The following is a 27,566-nucleotide window of genomic DNA, read 5'->3' on the forward strand; positions in this document are numbered from 1 at the left end:
ACTCATCTGCTTCGCCCTCTTGGCCTGCAGTGCCTAATCGGGCAGGGCCAGCCTACACTATCCATTTCCGTCAATAGCCTTCGGCATGACCAATCAACCCAGTATGTTATACATCGCAACAGGATACCCGTATGCCTGTGTATACGTACGAACATGGACAAGTTGCTACACATGCTCGTACAGTACCAGTCTGCATGTATAATGCCTGTATGTACATACATACAAGCATATGCAAATGCAAGCAGGCATAAGTACATTACCAGCAGACCAGTAGGTTCAGGGTAAGATTGCCTCTCCAAGCATGGCCCATTTATACGCCAGCCAACACCACACATTGACGTGACTACCTGATAACGCGATAACTAACCACAGGATCAAGGCCGAAGAAGAATGGAGAAAACAGTGTACATATGCAATGCAATGATGTGGAATCAAGTAAGACATAGTCATGGGAGTGAGAAATACCTTGCAGATAGAGCTTGCTGCTTGATCAGGAGAGAGCGAAGCCTCAGCCAAGCGAGCGTCTTTGGGGCGGGGAAGAAGAACCCGGCAGGCTCTTGGTGTGGGGACTGCCAGATGTTCTCGCTGCTCTGTTTTTGTTCTTTTTTTTTTCTCTTGATTTTCAACACCTTGCTTGACGTGTAGTAATAAGATCTTCTTCGATAATCTCTTTCCACAGCCTCCTTTTATCTGCTTCTGCTTATTCATAGTATAGACATGGCAACTACTGTTGCCCATGCCTCATGATGCTCCATGACGAAAGGGAGTGCAGCCCCACTCTTTTCCTGCGTTGCACTTGATGTCCGCTTTAGGAAGAGATTTCATCCAATCAAAATGCCACGCTACAAGCAGGCCTGGGTATAGTTTAACCCTTGTCTATAACCCTTCTTAGTTAGTCTCTAAGCCCTCATGCCTTCAGGTTGTACAAGTACAAATGACGCATACTTGCACAGGACAAATACCGACAAGTGCAACTCACAACACAATATGAACGTATTCATACTTTCTTACCATATGACCTGTCTCTTCTCTTTGCTCTTCGTAAGGAAAACTGCTACCTTACAGTGTCCCATCCCATCGATCACAGCCCGTGTTGTGTCTTGTTCTTGTCCTTAGAGGTGCACAAACCACAGCCAAGTTGAACAGAGGCCCTTTCGGACTTTTCCCGCTGTTATTGCATGATACAAAAGGTACATGTCTTTGTACATATTTTGTTCTTCCTCCTATCTTTGCTGTTCCATGCTATCACCGCTTGACCTGTTCAGTATCCTTGCTCCCTGCTGCGTTGCTTGAGTATGTAATTGTATGCTTTTTTCAACAGCGATCTTTGCCTGCAAAAAGTGCGAGCCCCCTTGATCTTGGGTCTCTTAACCCCCCCATTCCATTTCCATTAACTATTTCAAATACTACAAAGTATGCACTTGACCAACGGGACACTGGGTTAGGTCGTCGTAGTCCGTTCGCTGCTTCTACGCTCTTTGGGCATTATCTTCAAGATCTTCCTTCTCCTTGTGTTGCTTCTGTCCGCTTTCTTTTTCTTTTCTCCGTAGGGGATTAATTAAACACAAAAGCATTTTTTTTCCGCGCTCGACTCTCTAGTCGGGCGTTTTTTTTGTGTTTTTTTCAGGTGTTCGGCTGTTGGGCGAGCAGTCGTTTTTTTTTACCACTCCTTCCGGCTTGCCGTCGGGTCCTTGTTGGATCCCGATATATACCAGATTCAAGATTCATAGCACCCAAAGCTAGTATAGAGGCACAGAAGGCTGACTGAATAATTGGTTTTTTGCACTAAAAACATGTCTTGTTGGTTCGAAATTGGTTACGCAAGCTGCGATAAGCACGACAGACATAGCGGGTCGATATTCTTCACGAGCACAGATCATGTCCCGTAGTCCATGCTATATGCTACATACTTGATATGGTAATCCTTACTTCCACCCATCCGGTGCATCTAGCAAGGCCAACTCTTCCATTATTGATACCTGCCCAACAAAGTATAGTTGCCTGTGCTGTTGCTCCCGTTGTTGTTGGTCGCTTTACTCATTGTGTGTACTGGACGTGCATTCCTGGAGTGTATTCCGTTTACGCACAGAGACGCTCTTTGGGCCCTCGATACTGATTGCGGTTTGAACCACAGACGAGCCAGCTACACATAGAAGGAGAATTACTGTTGTGTTTGTACCTGTGCTTGCATACAACGCCTCTGCGGACGCTGTGTGCATGCATGTATGCGTGGATGTGAGTGCCCCGTGCCCCGTGCCCTTGTCCATATTGCGATGCCTGTCACCAAAACAAAATAAATTGAGTCGAGGCCAATTACCAAGCACGAACTAGCCAACCGCTTTGTCTCGGGGGGCAAATCCGGAACTCCAGCGCTCGTCATTGTTTTTCTCTATTTTTTGTTTTCCTTTTTCTTCAACTGAACATTCGCTCATGAAAAAGAAAACTACAGCGACAAAGACAGCATAGGGGACAAGTGGGGCAATTTGGGGATGGGAATGACAAGGGAAAAAAACATCAGAAGAAAGAACAAGAAAAAAAAAGAAAAAGGAAAGAGGGGAAAAGTATAAAATCCTTCAAGCAGGGATGCTCGCACTAGCGCTAAAACGTCATATCATTCGTTACCAAGATGGCGGGACGGGCCGTCCAATTAGCTGTGATCTAAGCTAGACAAGGCAGCTACCAAGATAGACTGTGGAGAAAATGAGACTCGAGAGAAAGAAAAAAACAAGGCAGGGGTGAAGGATTTTGGCTTGGCTCGACCTCTGCCTGTCGACGCTTCTACAGGTTTTGCAGAACTGGTCTCTCTTTATGCTCATGTTGTTTATCCTGTGGGAATTCGTTTCTTTGTCTCTTCACGCTTCCACCTTTACACTCCTCACTAGCTCCTTGGCACATCCCCTCATGTGTCGTGATCCGAATGTCTTCTAGCAATAGTGTGTTTTCCAGCGTCTTTGTGTCTTTCTTTCAATGTCAAGAGGTGGCTGACAAGTGCCATCTCGAGTCTATTTTGCCCCTCGTCATCCACGTTCACAAGACATCTCGCTGCCGTGATTTTCTCTTCAGCCTGGCTTGTACCAGCTTCTGTTCTAAGCCACATCTTTCAGCTGTTGCTTCTTTGAGACTAGGCTGTTGTCTTGTAATAATCTTCATCAGATTTAAGACTTTGGAGCTAGCAATATTCGCAAGGAGAAACGATGAGATGACTGCTTACTACGTAAATACTACAATTAACTATTAAGTATCTATAAAGATCTTTCTTTCATTTCTTCAATATTACATAGCTATGCCAATATCAAGACTCAAATAGATCAAACTTGGAAAAATACCAACGCACATTACATGAGAGTAGATGATCTAGCCAGGTGGTCTTGAGTGTTCGTGGCTGGTAATGCGACGCTCTTATCGTAAAATTCAGGCAAAGTTTCCCCTTGTGGCCGGGAAATTTGTATGCACACACACAAAATATGTACATATGTACATACATATCCCTTTTGACCCTTGCCTTCATTTTTTCTTGGTGGTTCTGCCCTTTGTTTCACATAGATTTCTCATTCGGCTAGGTGCGGTACTGCCGAGAAAGAAGCAGCAGAAACTCGGGGCGGTAGTATGCGTGCACTTGGGTGTAAATTAGACAAGTATGTATCTGACAACCGAAGGGAGGAAAGGCGGTCTGAAGGAGGGAGGCAAGGACACAGAGTGAACGTGTTGAGTTGAAACACACAGAATGTATTCTGATGCAATTTCGGAGATATCTGATATGGGAGGGTTGAGGTTGTGTACACCAGAGCTAGGTAGAGGGTGTCTATGTCTACTTGTAGTAGTGGACGTTTCAACCTTGACTATTTTTTGCCGTGATACGACTTAATGTTTTCGGCCCGATGTACTCAATGCAATTTAGGGAGGAGACAAGGCTGCAAGTATAATGGGGGCTACATGGGGCAACAGAACCTAAAGTCGTTGTGCGCTCGACAGGTCTTCTCCACTATCCATTCCTCTTGTTTGCTGAACAAAATGGAGTTTGAATATACCGGTCTCGACCGGCCAGTTTTGATGGTGTTCAGGGTATAAAGTACTTGTGCAAGATAGACTATGGGAGGCTTTACTATCACGGCCGCTCCCTACCAGCTGCTGTACATTCCTCCAGGGCATTCTTTTCTCTCCCAATTTAGGTATTTGTCAAGCTAGCCTTGCCGCATTGCCGGACTTCATCCTGTGTTCCAACGGGCCTGGAAGGTCGATACATCGAATTGGTATAAGTGCAGTATGGTGGCGCGCTAGCTTAGCTTGCTTAGTGTAATACATGCTCCTCCTCTGCGTGGCCTCTCTGACACTGTTTCAACCGTGTCTTGCGCCCTTGCCCGGCTTCTTTTGCAATTCTCTCGTACAAGACCCGCTTGTTGTTTTATGAGAATAGAGAGAAAAAAGAGAGAGAGAGAGCCATCGCCAAATTGACACAAGATCGGCCTCTGGCCCATGGTCGGTTAGGCTCACGGGTGAGTTCCCCGAGGAGACCACATAGGGCATAATGAGGAGATCAATCTGGGGGTTGTTTTTAACATTTATCATGCGCAATAACCCCAGGACACAGGCGGAGACAGCACCTCTGGCGGGCCTGGGCCCACGGGAAGCTACATGAATGTATGTACATACATATGAGCTTTTGTCTAAGTAATTACAGTGATGTACTTTCTTTTTTTTTTTTTCATTTCCTCTCTGCACTTCGTCGTCCAACTCTCGATTTTCTTAAAGGACAAGCCTATCATCCAGACATCCGTCACAACAGCGGCTTGAATCTGAATCTAGATTTAAAAGCAAGCAAAAGAGTCTTAAATCTCAGTTACCCAGGGCCGCAGCTTATGGGTAGCAGGGGTCTGTAGAACGGATTTACAGCTTGAGTTGTGCTAGGCTGATGGTTCTTCCGGCTACACTTAATCACCTTCAGTGGAAGAACCGATACTTGTACGGATACGTATGCAGATCTAAGAGAGCTGCCGTGTGAGGCGAGTCTGCGGTGAGAGACGGGTGCCACTTGGCTGAATGAAAGGCGCATCACGCAAAGCATTGTGTCGGACAAAACAATAGCAAGACCTGGATGGCTATATGAGGACTTGGATGCAAGTACGGTGCCTGTTAGTGTCAACGAAGAATCACAAGACAGGCAAAGGGCCTCATTAAAGGGGGGTGGTACAGGGTGATTTCAAGAAAAGGCATGCGTGGCTTTACAAGGAAGACAAAGAGAGAATAAGTGGAGTTGATACAAGGATCATTCTGCACTTAACGTATTTTATAGAAGCAGTAATACTTGTACGGCCGTAACGCCGCTTTGAATGTGGAGCCAACAGACAGTTTAACATGACGGGGGAACGAGAAGAACAAAGAGAGGCCGTGGCAGCGGGAACTGAAGGGACAGGAAGCGAATAGGTGCGCAGGAAGCAGACATTGGTATAGCCAGCGGCGCCTCCAACCGAGAAGCGCTTGGCTACAAGTAGACAAGAAAGCACGCAAGTACTCTCAGACGACGCATGCTTTAGCACCGTAAATTACACAGTGCGCTGCTGGTCTGAAGCGTCATGTCTGATGAAGATTCAGTAACGTGGGCGGCCGCAGCGGGTCAGTAGCCCCCCCCCTTCATTGTGTTGTGCTTCTTTGCCTTGCCATCCGGCAGATAATCTGGCAATTCGGGCAAGTGGAGAGGTCAGTGCTTTGCCGACACGTGACACAGGCGTAACGAGCAACAACCAACTGACCTCAAGTCGTCGAGTCGTCGAGTCCTCAAAGACTCGATCTGAGCAAATGCCCCCCTACCATACCGCCCCCCAATTTACCACAGCCGCGGTACCGAGATGAATGGTATTTTTTAACAACAGAGTTCGTTCTTCAACCAACAGGTCCCATCACCCCCATTCCTTGAAGAAGAGGAAGAAGTGCAAAATCGACCACGTCCGTCCGCCCACCCCCACCCAGCTTGGCAAACAAAAAAAGAGAAAATAAAACAAATAAAGCCTTGGCCCACCCATTCCCTTCTCCCCTCCCATGCTAGTTCCTCGGACTCGGACAAGGCATTTTAGGAATATTTAAGTCGCTGCTAAATATATTAGTTAACCTTCTCTTGCTGCTTCTCCAGCTCCTTCATGGTTCGTTCAGCCAAATGGTCCCATTTTATGGAAATCATAGAGATCTAGACCTGTACTTGCGTCTGAGCTTTACCTGCCTTGACCTTGGCGTTCGGCGGGATTTGGAAGTTCCCTGACAATAAAAGCATTCTCCATCTTTCTATTATTCCAACAACCCTAATCTCTTTGCTTGTCCTGTCGAGAAGCATGAACGAACTGCTCGTGTTAAGCTGTTCCTGTGCCTGTTGTCAACTGACTGACACCCGCCACTGATATTAATCTCAATGGGTAATGGTCGATGACATGGCACTTTAGTTAGATTATGCGCTCGTCACATTTCCAAATATACGCTATGCGTAATCCGATCACACAGCAAGGAGGGTTGGAGAATTCAAGCAAGCAAGCAGGCAAAAAAAGGACCCGAGCCATGTAGACGCAAAACTCGCTGGTGTATGCTTCTTCGTCTTCGGTTATTATCTCTTGTTTCTGGTTCCTCAAGCGCCTCTTACATCCGAGTTCTTCTCCTCCTTTGCCTCTCATCCTCTTATCTTCCTGGCTATGCGCTTGACCATGGGCATTTTTGCATTGCAAAACAAACACATGCTCGTTCACCTCTGAAGCAAGTACCTACACATGCATACTTGTATGTGAGTATATCCAAAGTGGCAGCCAGAGAAAAAAACGGACAGAAAAGAGACAACAGGAAGCAGTGCTCCACTCCACCACAACCGTTCTCCCGGGTCTTCAAAGCCAATGAGATTGTGAAGACATCCTTGGCGATGAGATTTTAAGTGGAAATGGAGGAGGGCTGTTCAAACAGAGGCAAGAAGAGCAAGGAGGGACTCCAAGTTGGCTGCAAAGCAGAAGGCAGTGAACAGAAAGGTGGTTCGCGTATATACACGTTGTGTATGTGTAGGCTGCCCCGGCTTTCTGACCCTGTCCTAGCCTTGTACATAACAACTGGCCTGACGTATATAGGGACGTCTCGAGATCACCAACATATATATGCATGTATGTATGTAACGTATACACACATCCACACATAGATGGCTAGGCATGGCTATAACAGATGATGCCCTGACCTGGGAGCAGACTCGTAACAGTGTACAGTGTGTCCGTCTCTCTGGTAAATGAAATATTGGAGGTATGCAACGCATGGAATGCTCGGTGACCGCACAGAGACTTTCTACGGAGCTATCTCAACACACACACACACAAACATGCACGTTGCATTTATCAGTGAGGGCGGTAAACTCGTTGTTGGGAAGCTACTCTAGTCCAACCGGCGTCCCACCTATATACCCCCAAGTCGAAAATATGCGCGGCTAGATCTAAACTTGAGCAACAATTTAGTAACGGTAACAGTGCCACGGAACTCACCTGCTGGTCCATCCACCAGTTGTACCCCGTGTGTATTTTGTGATACTCCAGAGCATTTCCAGGTCCCACAGAGCCTCGAGCTTCGGTAAGGCCCAGGGAGTGGCTGTTTGTCGCTATATGTGGTCATACATGCCCGAATGTGGATGCATAAAGATTGCCAGTACACCGAGATAGACGTGTAGCTTAGTTCTGGGTCCAACAGGTCCGGATGCTTCACCCCTCTGGTAAAGGCGAGAGAAAGCTGGTCGTACGAGACACGAGTTTCGAATGTACTTTGGAATTAACTAGTTAGTCAACTGTAACTCGAGAAGAAGTATGCATACTAGTAGCATTAGCAGCACTGTTATAGAGTGCTACAAGACCCCTTGAAAACAGGCGTCCTCCTGGTCGCCTTTCCTCGTCACGGCGCTCGCTTTGGGTAAATTTTCTTGTAGATGCTTGTCATTGCGAGCCTGCTCTACCCCTCTCCTCGTCTGTGAAGCCATGTCACTTAATCCCGGTCCGCCGAGCTCGTCACTTTAGAGGGAGGGTATGCTAGGCCACCATAAGACCACCATAAGAGTGCAGTTAGTTAGGGGTGGCGTTTTCACTGACTGGGCTTGCAGGTTTGATGATCAGTCTCAGATCAACCAACGACCCTCAGTCCCAAAGAATCCACAGGCTCAGGCTCAGATTTGGGCTCGGGCTGGACAGACAAGGTTGGACACGAATATGGCTATCATTCTAGGGATGGCTGAGGCTTTGTTGGTGGTGGCAGATGAATCGTAGTGTCCGTTTCTAGTAGTCCTGGGCCTTTGCGCCAGCAACATGTAGAAGAATGGTTATCTGTACATGCAGGCACAGCTCCCAGTGACAGCAGGAAGGTTAAGTCGGGCTAATCCAGGTCCAGCCCGTCATCTATCCTTTGTTCTTACCACCCACTCCAAGTAGGAAGAGGTCTCCTTCGGCTACTTACCATCTCGCAGGCCCTCCATCCTGTCGCTCTAGCCGAAAGGAAATGGCGCAGCACATTGAGGAGGGCTGAATCTGTGCTATTGTTGTACTACATGATGTTTGATCATTACAGAACCAGCGAGCTCTTTGTAAACTGGTAGAGGCAGAAGGTCTTGCCGACAGCTCCGCCTACCCGTCCAGAATCTTGGTAAATTACCTACATATTAGACAACACCACCCATGACAACGCATTTATACTTGTACAAGGCTTCTTAATATACCAGAGTACTATGCCAATGCAGAGGCAGTTAACCTCGTGAGGGGGTGGCAGACTCTGCCTCTAGACCCAAATACTTGACAGTCGGTTAACTCTTGATAGCAAATTCAAGCACTTGTGCAAATGTAATCCGACCTTGGCCAGAGACCCGCTCGTCAACTCCACTTGTCATGCTTCCGAGTTTTCTGTGTAAAGAGGCATATATGCCTATCCCCCTCTTCTATAGCCGAGTCTTGGTGACGACGTAACGCCAACTCGATAGCGGCTATTTGCCTTCCCCCCTCTTTTGGCTGGGCTGAGCAATCAGACACATCACTATCAACGTACAGGTAAAGATATTCAAGCTTCGGCACTAGGCTGGCATTGTCTCTGTTACCCTTTGTTGGTGACGAGGCGAGCAAGTGTGACCGGGACCAAGTGTGCCAACAGCCCATATCTGGATAAATGCACACACACATACATACACACATGCACATTCTGCACTGAGGTGCATTGCATCCATCCCACAGCCTTTATTCCGATTGCCTAATAGGGCTTTGGCGTCTTTTTGTTCTGTGCTGTTTGGGGCCTAGAATTGCCATCTTGATCTTGAGTGGCATGACGGGAATGTGACCATCTACCATTTCGCGTTTGAGCCAATGAGGCTTGCGCCGGATCTTGATAGAATCTACTTGGGATGTACTCGCGCACTTTTTTTTCGTCCTAGCTGGACGTCGGTCTCTCGTCCGTGAGGCTCGATCGATCCAATAGACAGAAAGAAGAAGGGGTGGGCGGGTGTCTTGGAGCCAAGAAAGCCAAAGCCCCTCTGCCCACCCCGTTGCCTTGAAAGGGCATGTTGGTTGTCCTTGTAGACTTGGCGATACTCGTAACAAGGCGAGAGGCGACCCGTGTTCTAGGTTCCGTGCTTTGCCATGTCCCCGTCGAAGAGTCACAGTTGGTGCACGAGGAACAAGGCCGGCGTGGGCCTGGCTGTGAACTCGAGCCAACCCTCCCGCTGGCGATAGGGGGGCGGGCATGACGCAAAGAGCATTTGTTACCTTTGCATGGCGCCTGTGTTTTTTATGCGCGGTAATAATCGCTGTTCCCCATCTTGCCCTCATCATCGTTCCCTTCCTCCTCTCTTCCCCTTCGCCCTTTCGCTCTATTAGCCACATGGTTTAATGGCGGCCAGCATCTGTCTGAGTGGGTCGTTGCCCCTCTGCTTGCGTCAACCCAGAAGAACCTTTGACTGTGCATATGTGGGTGATGTATGTATGTATGTACAGACACAAGTATGTAATGTACCGTTGCCGTTGACTCTAAATCTGCAGGTTGTCAGCAACGGGGGAGGGGCGGCGGGGGCACTTGATCCCAAGAAGAGGAATGTTGGTCACCGCTACATTACCTGGCAAAGCTTGATAGCTGCGTGGTCTGCCATTACTCCCCAGCACTAAGCATCATACTTCATGGTCTTGCTACGGCAGATTAGTTGGGCCGCACAGAGTTACCCTGTTTTACACAGCATCAGAAATGGTGAGATGTTACACTCCAACATGTTGCCCTGTATGCAACAGAATCACCTACAACATGCTGAGCACTATCTCAAGACAGCGTTCTAATTATGTCTGGGCTGGCTGAAGCTACTGTAGCAGAAGGCCCCCGAAAAAAAGGAAATCAACTATGAGATGCTGTAGGGGCTGGTGTTTGTCCGGCATACCTGTATAGAAGAAGTTGGCTTGGACAAGCGAGAGAGAGAGAGAGAGAATCTTACGTGCGTTGAAGACAGAAGATGCCAGAAAGGGAGAGAAGTGAAGAAGAAACTATGCAATGTCACAGACGCTTGAACCATTGGCAAGTTGTTGCGGGCAAAGAAGCGCCGAAAGAAGCTGCAGCACCCATATCTAGAGACGAAGGCTCTGGTCCAGCTGCATCTCTTTAATTTCTAAGTGACAAAGAAAACAAAAGGGCTATCAGCTAAGAAAAGTCGTCACTTCAGCTCCGATTCTCCAGCCCCGGAGCTCTGGCGGGAACAACTCCCCGTCGAGGAAGTCCGCACGCCAGTCTGCCGAAGCTTCCACCGACAAGCCTGACACGTTGGATCATTTCTGTTATGTCTTTTTTTTTTCTTTTCTTCTTGTTTTCCTTGACTTCCAGAGAGGCATGATCGGCAGGAGAAAACGCTCAACCACTCGTTTTCATTGTGCATCGTTGTTCAACACTGAGCGCCGCATGTCAGACAAAGGGCAGCGATTAAAGGATATCTTTTACTGCTGGAACTCGGACATAACTCTCTTCCGAAAGTCGAGTCCGCTACATTGTTATCATGGCAAACACGGAGCTACAAAGTCCATACGTGTAAGACATCACATGGCCGTGTAACGGCCGAGATGTCAGTCCTCGGGTTTCTCCTCCGACCACCCATCGGTGGCTTTCATATTTCGACGCCAACATGGCAGCCGTTAGTCATCGAGCCTCTTTGATACAAGATCCTACTGGCCTATCTGATGGCAGAATGCATACAGGTTTCCGCTCGCCATGCAAGCCAAGCCCTACTCGACATACGACGAAATTTCTTACTCGACAAGCTCAAAATACCCCCTTCGAGACGAGCATCATCACAGCCTGGATACCTGGTGCATGCAAAGTCCGCTGCATTGCAACGTCCTGTCCGAGACGACGCCACCTTCTCGCAAATACATCACCACCTTACAGCCTCGACCTTGTGCTGTCATCTTGCTGTTTCACAGCTCCCTCAAAGACTTCATCTCCGCTAAATAGCCTGACACATGATAGACTGTTAGCGACTTCCGACAGACAGAGGGAGAGGACAAAAGGAAGGGGGAGACAAAGACAGCGCAGATCTCAAGGGAGACGGAAAGAGGGGGGCAAGAGGACGTGATGGGACGGATGTTGCTTTCTTGTCTCCAGGGATGGAATGTTGAGGGGAACAGCCCTGCACGAGAAAAGTCGAGAATCACGCGTGAATATATCAGCAGGAAGAACACCGTATACAGGTTTCTCGCAGAATCCGCATATTCAAATATTCAGCCAATGCAAGGGAGGCTGGAACACGGAATGAAGCGAGAATAACTATAACAGGCAATAATGATATGCGAGAGATCTGTGGGGCAGTATCTTGTCCGAGGAGTGAAAAGAAAGGAAAAAGAAAAAAAGAAAAGGTTTGGGGAGAAATACATACCATCCACGCTCCTCGCCACCTGAAAGATGACTACAATCCATATCTGCCTCGCAAGTCCATAGGCTCCTCCCAGGCGCTGTTTGCAAGTCCAAAGTATCTACGCGCGTAACATTAGCATACATGCAACGAAGACAGCCAGCTCACAGCCATGTCTCGCTGCTTACCATTTCCATCGGTCGAAGGCTGCTGAGGTCGGCGTCTGTACGTGCTCAAGCCGCACGTATACGCATGAAAGTCTTCCCGGCTGATGTCCTCGGGAATATCTCCCGTCAAAACTCTGCCCATGACGATAACCGACGCCGCATGCGAACACAGCACAGCCGCCCTGATTTGTCTTGCATCGCAGTAGTCGACGACAGCACACAGGCCGGCCCGCACGCGCTCGTACAGCTCGTCGGGGAACTCGCCGGTGGCTTTGGGCTTACGCACCGCCGACGCTTCAAGCGACGGCAGATCAAGCGCGGGAAAGTGCGACTTCATGACGGTCGGTGTGGCAGGCGATGGCTGCACAAACGGCGCGGCGCCATACCATTCACACAGGCCGTACTCGCCCAGAATCACCGTCTGGCCACTGGGCCGGGCTTGGCCATCCTTGTGGCCGTGGCCGCTGACAAATGGGCTGATGGTCTGCAGACACCGGTACCATGGACTGGAAAAAACAGCCTCGATGGGCGGCTCAATGCTTCCGAGTCTGTCGGCGAGTTCCAGTGATTGCTCGACGCCATGTGAAGTCAGGGCCGGGTCACTCGGGATGCCGGTGGGCGATGGGAAGGCAGAGGAATACTCGCCGGTGGCAGCATTCACTGACCAGGTTGTACGAAACTTGGAAACACAGGCTGTTAGTCGTACAATCAATACGAAGTCGTGGAAAAGCACTCACGCCGTGTCGGGCAATGTAGAGAATCTCCAACGACATTGTCAAGGCAGAGACGGCTCCAGAGACTCAGCAACGGGATAAAAAACGCCGTGAGAACACGGTAAGAATGCCCCTGAAAAGGCAGAAAACAAGAAAACAGTTCTATAGCTTGTAGCCCGTTGCCAGGTTTCACAAGACACACAATTCTTCTGTCGTCTTTGAACTTCTCGATCGCCACTAGCGCTTTCCTATCCTCGGTAAATAGACAAAAGGCGAGGGGGTCTTTACCGGTGACCGAGAAATAGTGGGTCTGCCACAATTCACTCACCGAGCAACGGGTTATCGCAATGATGTCACAGGACATGTGAGTTTGGGGGTTTGTTTTCTCTTTCTTTACGTGTCGAGCGGTTTTTTTATTCTTCAATTGAGATTCTGGTGCTTCCACTCAAAAGCATATGTTTATACGTACAGTAGTGACTTTATATTCGCCGTCTTCAACTATGCTTGGGATGAGAGGGCGGCCACCAATGCCCGCTCAAATGCTTTGATAAAGCAAAAGCAGTCCTCAAATGTGTTGTATAACGGGGCAGGGGCAACGCGGATGACATTCGGTTTTCGATCATCAACCAGCACGCCTTCGCTCTCCAGTGACTTCATGACGTTGTCGAGCAGCCCATCCGACAGCATGATACTCAGCTGTGCGCCTCTGCGTTCGGGGTCTCGGGGGGTCAGGATAGTGTACAGATGGCGCAGCTTCGATTCGACAGCTTCGTCAAGAAGAGTCTCCAGATAGCGGGTGAGCAGCAAAGACTTTTGGCGCAGAGGCCCAATGCCGCCGGCCAACGCAAAGACCTCAAGTGACGCACATAGCGACGTTATGTCCAGCACGCTGGGATTGCTGAGCTGGAAGCCTCGCGCGCCAGCAGCCGGGTGAAAGTTGTTCACCATCCCGAAGCGCGTGGGTTTATAGTTGGCCCACCAGCCGGCAAGTCGGTTCACATAGCCGGAAGAAGCATTCTCACTGTCAGCCTCTGTGGACACGATAGAGTTGCGCTCGTGCACAAAAAGTCCTCCAATACATCCGGGGCCCGAGTTGAGATACTTGTATGTGCACCAGGCCGCAGCATCGACATCCCAATTGTGCAGCTGGAGTGGTACATTGCCAACGGCATGAGCAAGATCCCAGATCACGAAAATGCCCTCCTTGCGAGCGGCAGCTGTGATGGTGGGAATGTCCAGGAACTCGCCAGTGTAGAACTGGATGCCGGGAAGGAGCAGGACGGCGGTATCGGCGGCATGCTTGGCGATCGAGTCTAGTACATGCTGCGTAGTCAGCACATTCTGACCGGTCAAAGGCTCGATGCAAACCATGGAGGTTTCAGTATCAAGTCCGTGGTGCCGAATCTGCGTCTCAACAGTGAACTGAAACGGATGTGTTAACAAGCTTGTTGCTTTCGGCACTCTCAACAGCATCAACTCACGTGGTCACTTGGGAACGCCTTGCTCTCGAGCAGAATTTTGTGCCGGCCGTCCTTTTGCGGCTTGTAAAAAGCACACAGCAAAAAATGCAGATTGGCCGTCAGCGTCTGCATAACAGCCACCTCGTCAACTTTAGCGCCGACAATCGGCGCAATCATCTCAGCTGCCCGGTCATCAACGTCTAACCACGTCGGTAATGGCGAGTCATCGAGCACTTTGAAGTGGCCCTGAACGCCCTGTGTGCGCCAGGTGTCCAGATACTGCGAAATGCGCTCACGGGTGCGGCGGGGCTGTAGGCCTAGAGAGTTACCAACCAGGTAGGTTGACTTAGGCACAGTCTTGTACTCGGCAGTTTCGCTAAAGGCTGGCGATATGGGTTAGTCGGTGGTTCGGCCATAGATCGGGCGTGGAGGGCGGCTTACCGGTTGCCGGAAGCTTCTTGCTGAGGATTTCGTCCCGGGTAGGGATCATGAACTCATCGCGTGTAAACTTCAGGCCATCCGCCTCGTCCAAAGTCTGCGCCTGCTCCTTCGTGAAGACCGCCATTTCCGTCAGTAGCAATATCTATCGCGTTAGTTGGGTACCGAGTCAGTCCTGGGAGACAGCCCCAATTTCAGATTCAGATGTCTTGATTCGTTGTGGCATCTTAGGAAAACGAAACAGCAAAAATTGACTCGAAGCTTTTCAAAGAAACCATCAGCCGTCGCAAAGTGCGGGGTGTCCGCTTTTTCCATAAAGCGCAACTGCCACCACCCACTTAGTTTTCGGGTCACATTTGTTTTCTGAGCGACTACCTTTTCCGGCTGATAACAGCTAAACGAAATGGATAACTAGCTAACCCTGGTTAGTAGACCCTAATGTTGACGACGTCGAATGAATGCTAGGTGTAACACACGACGGCGGGAAGGGACATGGTTGGCTCCTGAAGCGGTCATTTTGATCTTTTAGCATTTGGTACTCCCTAGGCTCTACTATTGATTGGAGAATGGGATATTCGCAATTGTGCAGGGAACTTGAACAAGACGGTCATGTGGACATGGCTAGATGACGACGAAGCCAACAAACATCGCGACATGGCAGCTTTCAACGTCAAAGTTTACATAAGAGCATCCCTTTCTGAGGTCATTGGGAGTGTTTTACTACTTTTGACCGCCAGCTCTCACTTGCAAGTCTGGAGAAAAGGCAGTTGGGGTTTCATCCATTACATATGCAGGATCCTTTGTGACAGGCAAAAACTACATTGTAGCAGTTGTTGTTGGTCCGGAACAAGCCTGAGGATGGCGAACGATCACAGCTGCAATGTTCGTGGTGGAACCTGGAGAAAGGGGTAACTAGTTGGAGGTGACCACGTAGGTCGTGCTTGTATCCTGTGCAGGAATTGGGCACCGACAGAGACAGCGCCTGTTCTAAGGCCGTGTTCCATCAGCGTCGTTTCTCGGCACGGACACCAAGCCATCCTCCCGTGATGTAGTGTATGATGGGATGAGGATGTATGTACGCACTGTATACACCATGTAGAATATTTGCTTCTTCCCTTTCCATATTCCTGTCCATTCCTTGGCAGAGATGTTTTGAAGTTCAGACAGGGTCTCCAAAGCCCAAAATGGAAATCTTCAAACAGCCAGAGAGACTGTGTCTCTGGGAACTTGGGAAAGTAAGTTTGTAGTTGTTGAAATTTGGAGCAAGTTCCTGGTGAGGTTGTTTTTTTTTGTAAGCAAAGTTCAGGGATCGTCTCCAAGCGAGCCGAAGGTTGCTGAATCCCGGCTACATATTAGTTATGTACTACACACACAAGATGCACATGTATGTGTCTTGAGGTGACTACAATGATCGTGACTTTTTGTGGCTTTCTCCAAACCAGGACAGCGAGAAATACCAAGACAGGCTCAACACAAAACGCAAAACACGACCACGTTGTTGGTCGAGCCCTGGAGCGGAGGACATCTCGTGACTATGTTTGTACGTAATTTGGGACAAACTCCATGGGGACTACGGTGTACCTGGAAGGACCAAGAAGACGCTGCGCTGGCAGGGAAGGCGGGGTCTCGTGATCTTTTTGTGTTCTTAACTTGGAGCTCCTGAAATAGCAACGAGAAAAGACGGACACAGCAAGGGCTTTCTTGAGTACTGAAAGAGAAGTGTTGAGTGGGTATGTTGGAAAGGAGGCTAGTGCAAGTAATGGCGGTGGTCTGGAACAACAAAGGGGAAGTTGTTAGAGCGAGCGCTCACTGCAAGTTCAGGGTTACTGAATTCTAGGGTTTCGACATGTTGGAGTAAGCCGCTAGCCGTAAAGCCAAGCAAGTTCTCCAGATTCTTCAGTGCAAACCTGAAAAAAGAACCAAGCCAGGCTTTGATGACAGCCATCATAACAACTCGTGGTAACCCGATGCCTGGACCTAAAGCTGAGCCAGACAAAGGGAGACACAGAAGCATGTACATACATACACAAATTCACATTACATTACCCCACAAAACCCGGCAATCCAGGCTGTCCAGCCCGTTGGGCAGCTCCTTCGACGGATTTACACCAATGCCATATGTGTACGACCATGTCGCTACTGCACGATCAAGTAATTCGGGGGTAATGAAAACTCGATTCCGTCACCAGGCTGCTGTCATGAGGCCAAAAAGCAGTGCGGGGAGATGGAGAGCGGGAGGGAAGAGGAGAGGGCGAAGCAGAAGGAAGACGGCGGTGGCCAAGGAGGGCCACGTCCGAGTGTCAGACACTGGAATAGTTGGCTGGAGGAGAATCTGGGGTCTGGGGAAGGGCAAGGACAGGCCGGAAGTCATGCTTGGTGGCACTCAGCTCCGCCGGGTGCAGAGACGACAAGAATAGGAAGAGGAACACCCGGTGTGAAGTTGGAGTCAGAAAGGCTTTTTTGGATCGTGCCAAGTCACGGAACTGCAAATTTACGGGACAGGGAAGACAGGGGAGAGAACAACATGCAAATCAGATCACGGGGCCCATCATCGTGACTTTTCTGTGACTAACCTCAATTTCGATTTCCCCAAGCGAGGGCGCGGACACGCGAGAAAAGGCGAGGACAGGCGAGGGCGGCTGTGTACCCTAACCCTACAATAGGCCTACCAAGCGTCTACCGGGCCGGTTCCTGAGACGCTAAAAAAGGTTGATCAACACAGAAGACGGCATCGGATGCAACGGCCGACGAGGCTCTGGGAGACTGTTCAAGGCAAGCTTGTATAAGAATACATGTGGCCAAATAGTAAGCACAGGCTGGGCATCTGCAAAGCCGCGCAAGAAAGCGAAGCTGAAACGTGGGCGCTCGAGGGCTGCAGGTGATACCAACATGCTACATACATACATACATCTCATAATTGCAGATGTTGATTATTGTACCAGGACACAAGTTTGTATGTGCTTGGATGCAGGGGCAACAAGAGCGCACCTTTGACAAAGGGCAAGCTTTATCAGAGAAAAAAAAAGGTTTCCTCACAGACATTAATCAGAGCACGCAATTAATTAATCAGAAAAAAAGGCGGAAAAAGCCACAAGAATCCAGACAAAACCCACAATTTGCCGTGCCAACATTGATAGACGGCTCCGCTCATGACTGTATGCTTTGACTCCAGCAGCTTCAGATACAGGGCTGCTATCTCTTGTCGTCTCTATTTCCTCTTGAAAACTCTGAACAGCGGACACAAAGAATTAAAAAATATATATCAGCTTGGATGTCGTTACGTGAAGCTGGGGAGCAAGATGGGTGGCGGCTGTCTGTGTTCTTTTTGTCTTGAGTCACTCACTGTGTACATGTACATGAATAGCTACAGGAACGGGGGGCCAAATACAAGTAACTTTGTATGTGTGGATGTATATGCCGCCCTGCCAGCGTACACAATCGGCTCAGCTTATCTTGACAAAGCGCCCGCCCACAGAACACGGAACAGGACTTGGGTTCTCGAAGGGCTTGGCCTTTGTTCTACACTCGGCAAACATGGGAGCGAGAGCCACCTGTAATGAAGCCGGCCGGATGCTTGGACAAGTAACTATGCGTAGTTATGTGTGTATGTATGTATGTATGCATGTATGCATGTATGCATGTAGTTAGCTATAGTTATACAAGAGTCTCGAGCAGAGAGAAGAGGCCAGCTACGATTCTATGAGCATCGGGCTACTATACTTGTACACTTGTGGCTAGTATTGAACACTTGTAGTAGTGCCTGTATGTGCCCTCGTCGAGAGACCGTCTTGACCGGCTGCTGTCCTTGAAAGCCAAAAAAGGAATTAGCTAGATATGGTAGACATGGCAACACCAACAGCCAAGTCAAGAAGATCAGAGATAAGAGCAGAGCAGTGGGTGGACCTCGAGACAGAGTTTGCAGGCTTAGCAGGTGTTGTATGCATATCTGAGCATGGCTTCTTGTGTCCTTGCAAGTATACATCACGGTTATACTGTGTGTAATTGTGCCTCTCTTTTTTTTTCTTCGTTATCAGGGTGCTAAAGAACGGGTCGACGCATGGATCAAATCTAGCCGAAGAAAGTTTTTTCCTTGCGGCTTGTCTATTCTACCGCTGTCAAAGTTGTGTTGTGGTATTCCCACATGTATCTCTGTAACTAGTTGTGCATTGCAAACTTGTAGATATTGTAACATTTGCCAGGGCGCAAAAGAGTTTTTTTTTTTTTTTTTTTTCTTTGCGGAGAGTGTATCAATGGCCCAAGCTTTTTTTTGTTTCCTGCACCAAAAACCCACAATGACAACATAAAAAAACATCTTCTCAAGAATTGGAGTCCCTGTTTCCATTACCATGTGAAACGACCTTAGCTGTGGCTGAAAGACCTGATGACCTTCACTAGAAGCAAGCTGTTGGTGTCCTCGTGATGTGTTTAGGCCTGATGATAGGCTCTGTTTCCCCAAATACAGGGAGGCTTGCCTTGGAGCTATAGGCAACTATAGAGGCCCCTAAGCCCCCAAGCCCCATCTTTTCCCCGGGCCCCGGGCTAGTCCCCAGCAGACAAGGCGGTATATTTGTAGTCACATGACAGGCTGGCTGAACAAATTGTCAGACCCCAAGCATGAAGACAGTCAGATATAACGACTTATTTTTCATCTTAGTCTCCAATTGCTTCACCAGCAATGCAATTGTGGCCGCTAATCTCTCGCTATTCTGTCACGGTACAAGGCAATGAATGGCCGGCATTTAAGAGCAGTCATATATTGCGGCGGTGAAGAACCCCGCGATAAAAGGGAGAGACTATGAGTGAGTGTGTGTTTGGGACAGAAAATACACGCACACATGAGCAAAAAAGAAAAAGACACAGTCCAGTAACAAACCAAGAAGCGGGCATGTTGTCATACAACGCCCGCAACACGAAAGGGGCCCCAACCGGGTCTCGAGCGGCATCGACAGTGCAGGCCAGGCAGTGTGGACAGGAACAATGAGGGTACATCTGATCATGGCTGTGGGGCCACTTTAAGCCAGGTATCTGTCGGGTACTCTGCTTGCATCAAGAGGGAACTGGTCTGTGACGAACATGAGCGCTGTGCATACAAATAGCTACAGCATTTAGTGACTCTGATGTGTAGTCTGCAGTGAGTGTATATTGTGCATATAGCTGATGGTCTCTGTGTGTATCTGCATCTGTATCCGTCTACCTCTTCTATAAATTCAAAATATAAAACGTCCACAACATGGCGGCTCAACAAAGGCCCTTCGAGAACCCTCCCCCCAAACACGAGAGGAGCTTTTGCGTAAAATAAGCCCTCCCCAAAAGAGACAAAGGCGGCGTCCAACAACCCATTAATTCAATAAAAGCTCACGATGTACTACAGAGCGCTCGACTTGCAACCGGCACAGTGCCAGGTGCCGGGCTTTGTATTGGCTGACACTCACCTCCCGCACAGTGTTGAACAGGTACCTGAGTCTGCACGGTAGTTTGCTGTGAAGCCGAGGTACCCTCTCAGTCTATATGTGCGAATGTGAGCTCGGCGGTGCTCACTTCCACCTGGCAGAGGCGTAGTGTAGTGTAGTACATCATTGCTCATCTGGGGTCGCTCTCAGCCCAGCCCGAGTCCCCTCTTCACATGCCATGTTATTGCTAGTGTCTGGATCTGTATGCTGAGATATATGAGCTCTGAGACTGAAGCCACCAGGCTACTCCCAGCGGTAGGCAGAATCTTCACCAGGTCTTGGATGTGCTCAACGCTGCATAGATACTTTTTTCTGACTCAATATCTAACAGTCTACACAAGACCAAAGAGAAAAAAAAAGAAAGGTACAACGATACCTCTCCAGTGCCGCGCACTTCGCCTTGTACCTGTACCTCGACTTGTACTTGTACTTCTCCTTGTGGTTATGTAGCTATGTACATACAAACTTGTACCCACCCGCCTCCTTCTAGCTCGTCTTTTCCCCTCAATCGATAAATTCGCCGGTAAATTGGCTGTCGGTCGCACCTGTTCTTTTTTGGGGTCTCGCTGCTGTCCTTGTCGTGAAGTCGCTTGCTTCTCTAAGCCGTTTCTTGTATGTTCTTCTCATGTTAGTTAGCTAGAGCTTCGTGAACTTCTCTGGCTGGCCAAGTTGGCAGACTGACTACAAAAGGCCAGAGTCCCCTTACCATCTAGTGCCACTTTTTGCTCTCTTTCTCCTCCATCACCACCATCATCTCCATTTCCTCTCTGACCTGCTTTGTCCTGATCAGACTTACACCTTTTGGTCTTTCTTCTCGACAAGCCCATAACTACCTTTTCCAACTGTCTTACACCGGCAGCGCGTCTTTTTCTTCTCTCTATAACTATATCTCTCCGTCTACTTTTTGTTGGACATCTTCACTTTACGCACTTGTTATTTGCATACAGGTATGTATTCTCTCTCTCTATCTTGTCTTTGCCCCCTCCGTCTTCAGCCCATGTGGTTGTGATAAGAACTGCCCATCGTCCAGGCCTTGTCTCAAGGAATATTTGGCTTGTACACCATCCGCTGTGTTTCTTGTGCGTTTGTTCTCCATGTTACACCCTTACATTTGCATTGTCCCTTCCCTCGTCCATTGAATATTGAACTCGACGGGCGTCTCTTGCCCGGCCCAGCGCCACCCACTGGTGCTGTTGCCGGTGGGCTCCTTTGTCACAAGGGAGCCGCTGCCAGGGACGTTGGTTGGTGCTTCATGAAATGTCCTTCTTGCCTTGTCTTTGTTGTATCGCACCCGTCACCAACATCGTCACCACCCTCACTTGCACCCTTTCTCCGCCATGAGCTTGGCTTCCTTATCTTTGGTGCCGGCTTCACCGCCTGTCAGTGCTCGTTCCCGTGTGGAGCCCCGTCCTGTCCCCTTCTCCACGTCTCGTACCCGGCTGGCCCATTTCTTGTTTTTTTTTTACCTTTTATTTTTCTCTCGGGAATATTGGCATTGTTAGGTTTTATGGCTCTTATCTTTGAGCCCCTCCTACCAACCAACCAGCTGAAAGAAAAAAGGGACCAGGAAGGCAAAATCCAGAGCCAAGCACCTTATATTCATCTGCCATGAAAAGCCGGTCTATCGTCTGGCTTCCCTTCTGAATCCTCCAAGACTCTTCCTTCCCGACTCACCAGGAACGGCGGCACTCAAGACCGATTTCTCGCGTCTGTTATCCGTCCTGTTTTTATGGAAAGTAACAGTCTAAGATAAGGCAAGAGATGGAAAAAAAAAACCCCTAAAAAAACCAAGTGGTGACGAATTATTGGGCCCGGCTCAGTTCTCAAGCCTCAGCCCAGCTCAGCTCAGCTCAACGTCCTGATCTTCTTTGGCCCCCTGCCCCACTCCCACTTGCTCCTCTTAACCCACATACTGTAGGGCGGGACTATGCGCAAGATAACGAGTCCTGGAAGGAAAGAAGGCGGCAGGCAGAAAACAAACTCTCAGCACAGACAGTTTCGCTACAATTCTCTCTCGCCTCTGATCTACTATACGGCTCTGTCGCGCTGATCTCGGGGCGAGCGAGGGTGCCAGTGTTGCAGCCTTCGGCCACTCTCTTTCTCTATCTCCAGCCCCGACTGTTTCTCGCCTCTCTTCCCTTCCCCTCTATCAGAGAGAAGGGAAAAACGCCCTCCCCTTCTGTCGCCAAGTGACCCAGATTTCGTGCTTCTCTTCCTCCCCGTCCCCTTCTCATGGACGACTTGTCATGTCGGCGTTTCTATTTTTAGATCTCGACAGGGTGATTGCTTCGTGAAGATTGGCAACCCTATTGTTCCTGCATTTTCTGGCAACCTCGAGGACTTCTCAGCCCATGTGGATCTAGGGTTGCCCTTAGGGTTGCTCGAGTCGTGCTAGTCCTCCACAAACACCAAGTCTCGTCGTAGAGCCTCAAGCTTGTGTCGAACTGGGAAAAGCCCTCCTTGCCACATCTCCGCTCTCCTGCCCTTTTCATACTACAACGCACAAGTATAAAGAGCCAAGTCTTAGTGCACAATTCTCATTTTACTCCCTCCAAGTTCCATCTTCATTCTCATCTCTAACACGCCCAGTCCAATCGATCTCCAGATCCTATCAAGATCCCGGCTCTAGTGCTTCCTTCATTCTCGCCAGAAGGATAAACAACAAAACAAAAAACACCACTATACTCGGTCCCTAAGCCGCTATCTTTGGCTACCGCATTTCTAGGTACGCATTCTCCTCTATCTCGCGCTCTTAGAACCTCGTTTGTTTCCCTTTATTTGCTGCCGGCCTGGCTTCTTCCTGGTCTGCGAGTTTGTTTTCTCTTTCCCCCAGTTGTCTCTTCCCCGGTCTCGTCCTTATCAGTGAAAGGCGTGCAGCATTTGGCAAACACTTTCTTCCCTCACGCTTCTTTCTTGGCCCCGGGCTCCCAGATACGGCAGACAAGTCGCCTGGGAATTTGCGGTTGGACATGGGGCTCTTGGCTGGGCTACTGTTTTACCTGCATAGTCTCTTCCCTCCTCGCCCCGTTATCTCTGGAAACTCGTGGACTATGCTGCAGCCCATGGCTGGGCTTCTCATATCTCAGACATTGTGGCCTGTAAACATGAGAGCCGCCACTTATACAGCTATCAAGACCCTGCCAGACTCGGCCGCAGTCCCCCTGCCCCCCTCCCCTCTGCAGTCGAGTAGGACCTTCTCAGGGGTGCAGTGATAACGGTCTCTTTTGCCGGCTTTGTGCTACTTGCGTGGTCTCAGTGACTATCTCGTGCGGCAGGGCTTGGTATAAAAAGTCGGCCAACTCCCGCCCTCCTGGATGGTTCAGACGTCAAGCCTACAACCCATTCCTCGTTTATACTTTCTGTCCTACATCTTCACCTGCACTGCCATGCCCATATTCTGATTCTTGCTCTTGTTCTTTTGTATAAACCCACGACCTCTTCTTCATTTCATTGTTTTTCTTGCATTGTCCTCTCGCTCCTCTTACAACCTCACCTCAGCCCCATATCTACACCACCATGATTGCCCTCAGCTTGAACACTACTGACTGTGGCCCTGCCGACAGCTTTCCAGAGTTTTGTGACTTGACCCAGTCACCATCTACAACCACAATGGCCGAAGTTGCCCTCCCTCGTGTCCTAGCCAAGGTCCAACAGGCCGAAGGCCGCCATCCTTCTCCTCAGCCTGCCCATCTTGCCATGCCTTTGGCAGCTAGACTCAACGGCAATGGCCACCGCACATTGCGGTCAGCAACTGTCGGCTACGTTGCCGAAGCCTTCCAGGGCAAGGCCGAACAGATGACAGAAGGTAGGCTCTAGTCCCACCATGTTGCTCACCGTCCTCGCTCAGCACACTAACATTGTCTCTCTTCACCATCTGCAGTCAAGACCATCCTTGCCAAGGCTGCCATGATCCCTTCAGACACCATTGATGCCCAGATTGCCTGGTTCTACAAGGACCTGGGTATCGATGACGGTTACTTCAAGATTGAATCACCGGCCATCATCGCAAACCACATCACCTCTCTCTATGCCGCCAAGGTGGCTTCAATGTCCCGCCAGGACCGCCGGGAAGAGATCCGCCTTGACATGGAGGACACTGACCACGCCATCTACATTGACACCAGTGAACCCGGTGTCAGTGTCGTCGACGGTCCCCGCTACGAGGAACGCCTCGAGGCCAAGTATCTCGACTCCAGCAACCCCACCAAGTTCCGTGTTGAGACTTTCCGCTCTCCCGGTGTCCTGGGCGCCAGCCCCAGCTCCAAGGCCACTCTTCGCTGCTACTTTGTGTACCAGTGCCTCTTCAAGCAGAAGCCCGAGGAGACCGACCCTTCAGAAACCCGTCTGGAGGCCATCGCCGACCATGGCTTCCTACAAAAGGCAACCAACAACACCAAGCAGATCTACCAGGAAATCATTGAACTGGCAGTCTCTCGTACCGGCCCCGTCATCGAGGTCTTTGACGTCGAGGGCACCGCTGAGAAGCGCCTGGTTGTTGCTTTCCGCTCCAGAACCGCCCGTGGCATCTTCTCTGCTCTGAGTGACCTGTACCACTTCTACGGCGTCACCTCTTCTCGCAAGTATGTGGAGCAGTTTGCCAACGGTATCACTGTCATGTCCATTTACCTGCGCCCTGCCATGAACCTCCAGGGCGAGTTCCTGTCCATGGAGCAGTCCATCCACCAGATCACCAAGGAAATCTCTCTGCTGTACTGCATGCCCCAGAACAAGCTCCAGTCCTTTGTCACTGCTGGCGTTCTCAGTCTGCAGGAGGCCATCTACGGCCACTGTGTCTGGGTCTTTGTACAGCACTTCCTGAACCGTCTCGGCTCGGAATATGCCTCGCTCGAGCAGCTGCTCGATGTTGATAACAACGCCCACGCTGCCCTGCTCTCCAAGCTGAAGCGTCGTCTGCGCACCGAGACCTTCACTCCTGATTACATCCTGGAAATCATCAAGTCGTACCCCGAGCTGGTCCGCGCCCTGTACTCTTCCTTTGCCAATGTTCATCTGTCGGTTGGCCCCGGCTTTGAGAAGCACACTGTTGATCCTACTCCCGCCATGGAGGTCATGTCTGACAACAAACTCAAGGACTTCATTGCCAAGTCTGTTGCCAACGAGCACGAGGAGATGGTCTTCACTTCGTTCCGCATCTTCAACAATGCCATCCTCAAGACCAACTACTTCACCCCTACCAAGGTTGCTCTGTCATTCCGTCTAGACCCCTCTTTCCTGCCCAAGATTGAGTACCCCAAGCCGCTGTACGGAATGTTCCTCGTGATTTCTGGCGAGTCTCGGGGCTTCCACCTGCGCTTCAAAGACATTGCTCGTGGTGGTATCCGTATTGTCAAGTCTCGTAGCAAGGAGGCGTACGCTATCAACGCCCGCAACCTGTTTGATGAGAACTACGGTCTTGCGAGCACCCAGCAGCGCAAGAACAAGGATATCCCCGAGGGTGGCTCCAAGGGTGTGATTCTGCTGGACGCCAAGTCCCAGGACAACGCCCGCGAGGCCTTTGAGAAGTACATTGATGCTATTCTCGATCTTCTTCTTCCTGCCCAGACTCCTGGCATCAAGAACCCCATTGTGGATCTGTACGGCAAGGAGGAGATTATCTTCATGGGCCCTGATGAGAACACGGCCGACCTGGTCGACTGGGCTACCGAGCACGCCCGCGTCCGTGGTGCTCCTTGGTGGAAGTCGTTCTTCACTGGCAAATCGCCCCGTCTCGGTGGTATTCCCCACGACCGCTACGGCATGACCACCCTCTCCGTCCGCGAGTATGTCAAAGGCATCTACCGCAAGCTAGAGCTAGACCCCTCTACTGTCCGCAAGATGCAGACTGGTGGTCCTGATGGTGACCTGGGCAGCAACGAGATCCTCCTGGGCAACGAAAAGTACACCTCGGTCGTTGACGGCTCCGGTGTTCTGGCTGACCCCAATGGCCTGGACCGTGAAGAGCTGCTCGATCTGGCCAAACGCCGTGTGATGATCAGCGAGTACAACATGAGCAAGCTGTCCAAGGATGGCTACCGTGTTCTGTGCGACGACACCAACATCACTCTGCCTAGTGGTGAGGTTGTCACCAACGGTACTTCGTTCCGCAACACCTACCACCTGCGCCAGACTAGCTTCACCGACATGTTTGTGCCCTGCGGTGGTCGCCCTGAGTCGATCGACCTCCTGTCGGTCAACAAGCTAATCAAGGACGGTCGCTCAGTTGTCCCTTACATTGTTGAGGGCGCCAACCTGTTCATCTCTCAGGACGCCAAGCTGCGTCTTGAGGAGGCCGGCTGTATTCTGTTCAAGGATGCCAGCACCAACAAGGGCGGTGTGACCTCGTCGTCGATGGAGGTCCTAGCATCTCTGTCGTTTGACGACAAGAGCTTCATCGAGCACATGTGCGTCAACGCCGAGACCGGCGAGGCGCCCGAGTTCTACAAGGAATACGTCAAGGAGGTGCAGGCCAAGATCTGCGAGAACGCCAGACTCGAGTTTGAGGCTCTGTGGCGCGAGCACGACCAGACCGGAATTGCCCGCAGCATCCTGTCGGACAAGCTTTCCGTCGCCATCACCACGCTCGACCAGCAGCTGCAGCACTCGGACCTATGGGAGGACGAGAAGACGCGCCGCGGTGTCCTCTCCCAGGCACTGCCCAAGCTGCTCCTGGACAAAATTGGCCTCGACACTATCCTCGAGCGCGTGCCCGACAACTACGTCCGCGCCATCTTTGGCAGCTATCTTGCCAGTCGCTTTGTGTACCAATACGGCAGCGCCCCTGGCCAGTTTGCATTCTTTGATTTCATGAAGCAACAGAACGCGCTGTTCAACTAAACATGGGGGTTGGTGTTTAACCCGAGTTAGGGTTGTGCTTTTCTTTTTTTCCACGCTTGTCAATTTTCTTTGGATAAGATAGAGTTGTTTTTAGCTTTCCTTGTGCATTTTTTTCTTCATTTGCAGCGTTTTGTTCTTTTTGTTTTTACTTTATTTTTTTGTTGTTTATGCATACATTGTATCTTTCTTTGGTATTTAATACTACGCACGAACTTGAGTTTCAATGATGCGAATAATTTCTATGAATTTGCGAGTGTGATGATTGAGAAAAATTCCCACAGTATTCGCTTACCGTTAGGGTTAACTTAAAGACATGGCATCACCAAAAGCTTTTATCTTCAACTTTTGGGTTCTTGGTAGGGCTGCTACGGCCTTGAAAAATTCCGTCTGGCATCTGTTGCAAACGTATCAAGCGCAATGAAGCACACAGACAACAGGTGAACAGACCACAGAAGCCAAAGCCTGAGCCAAGGACACAAAGTGATGTTGGGCTAGCTCAAAGGATGCCATGTGCTTACATGGTACCCCTGAAATACGACCTCACAAGATGGCCAAGTACTGGCGACCTTGTGCCCGTGAGTTTCAGAGGTACTGAAATAGCAGGTTGGCGGCGAAAAGTGGACATGACGCGAGGGAGACGTGAAAGT

At 49.9% G+C, this 27,566-nt stretch overlaps 3 protein-coding genes across 3 annotated transcripts; 1 reads left to right on the plus strand and 2 right to left on the minus strand.

Moving 5' to 3' along the window:
• Positions 1–11,388: 11,388 nt before the first annotated feature.
• Positions 11,389–12,797, minus strand: BROUX77_004676 (uncharacterized protein; the record flags this gene model as incomplete). The annotated part of the gene is made up of 4 exons (XM_073749464.1): positions 11,389–11,461; positions 11,882–11,978; positions 12,046–12,703; positions 12,762–12,797. The coding sequence occupies 4 exons, from the start codon at positions 12,795–12,797 to the stop codon at positions 11,389–11,391; spliced, it is 864 nt and encodes a 287-aa protein (XP_073605133.1).
• Positions 12,798–13,235: 438 nt separating this feature from the next.
• Positions 13,236–14,762, minus strand: BROUX77_004677 (uncharacterized protein; the record flags this gene model as incomplete). Its single annotated transcript, XM_073749465.1, has 3 exons — positions 13,236–14,159; positions 14,219–14,580; positions 14,639–14,762. 3 exons carry the CDS (start codon positions 14,760–14,762, stop codon positions 13,236–13,238), a joined length of 1,410 nt encoding a protein of 469 aa, XP_073605134.1.
• Positions 14,763–23,601: 8,839 nt separating this feature from the next.
• BROUX77_004678 (uncharacterized protein) lies at positions 23,602–26,919 on the plus strand (the record flags this gene model as incomplete). Its single annotated transcript, XM_073749467.1, has 2 exons — positions 23,602–23,890; positions 23,966–26,919. 2 exons carry the CDS (start codon positions 23,602–23,604, stop codon positions 26,917–26,919), a joined length of 3,243 nt encoding a protein of 1,080 aa, XP_073605135.1.
• Positions 26,920–27,566: the final 647 nt, after the last annotated feature.

The sequence above is a fragment of the Berkeleyomyces rouxiae genome (assembly GCF_048999995.1).
Source record: "Berkeleyomyces rouxiae strain 22BRR77 chromosome Unknown BrBRR77_ptg000004l, whole genome shotgun sequence".
NCBI lineage: Eukaryota > Fungi > Ascomycota > Sordariomycetes > Microascales > Ceratocystidaceae > Berkeleyomyces > Berkeleyomyces rouxiae.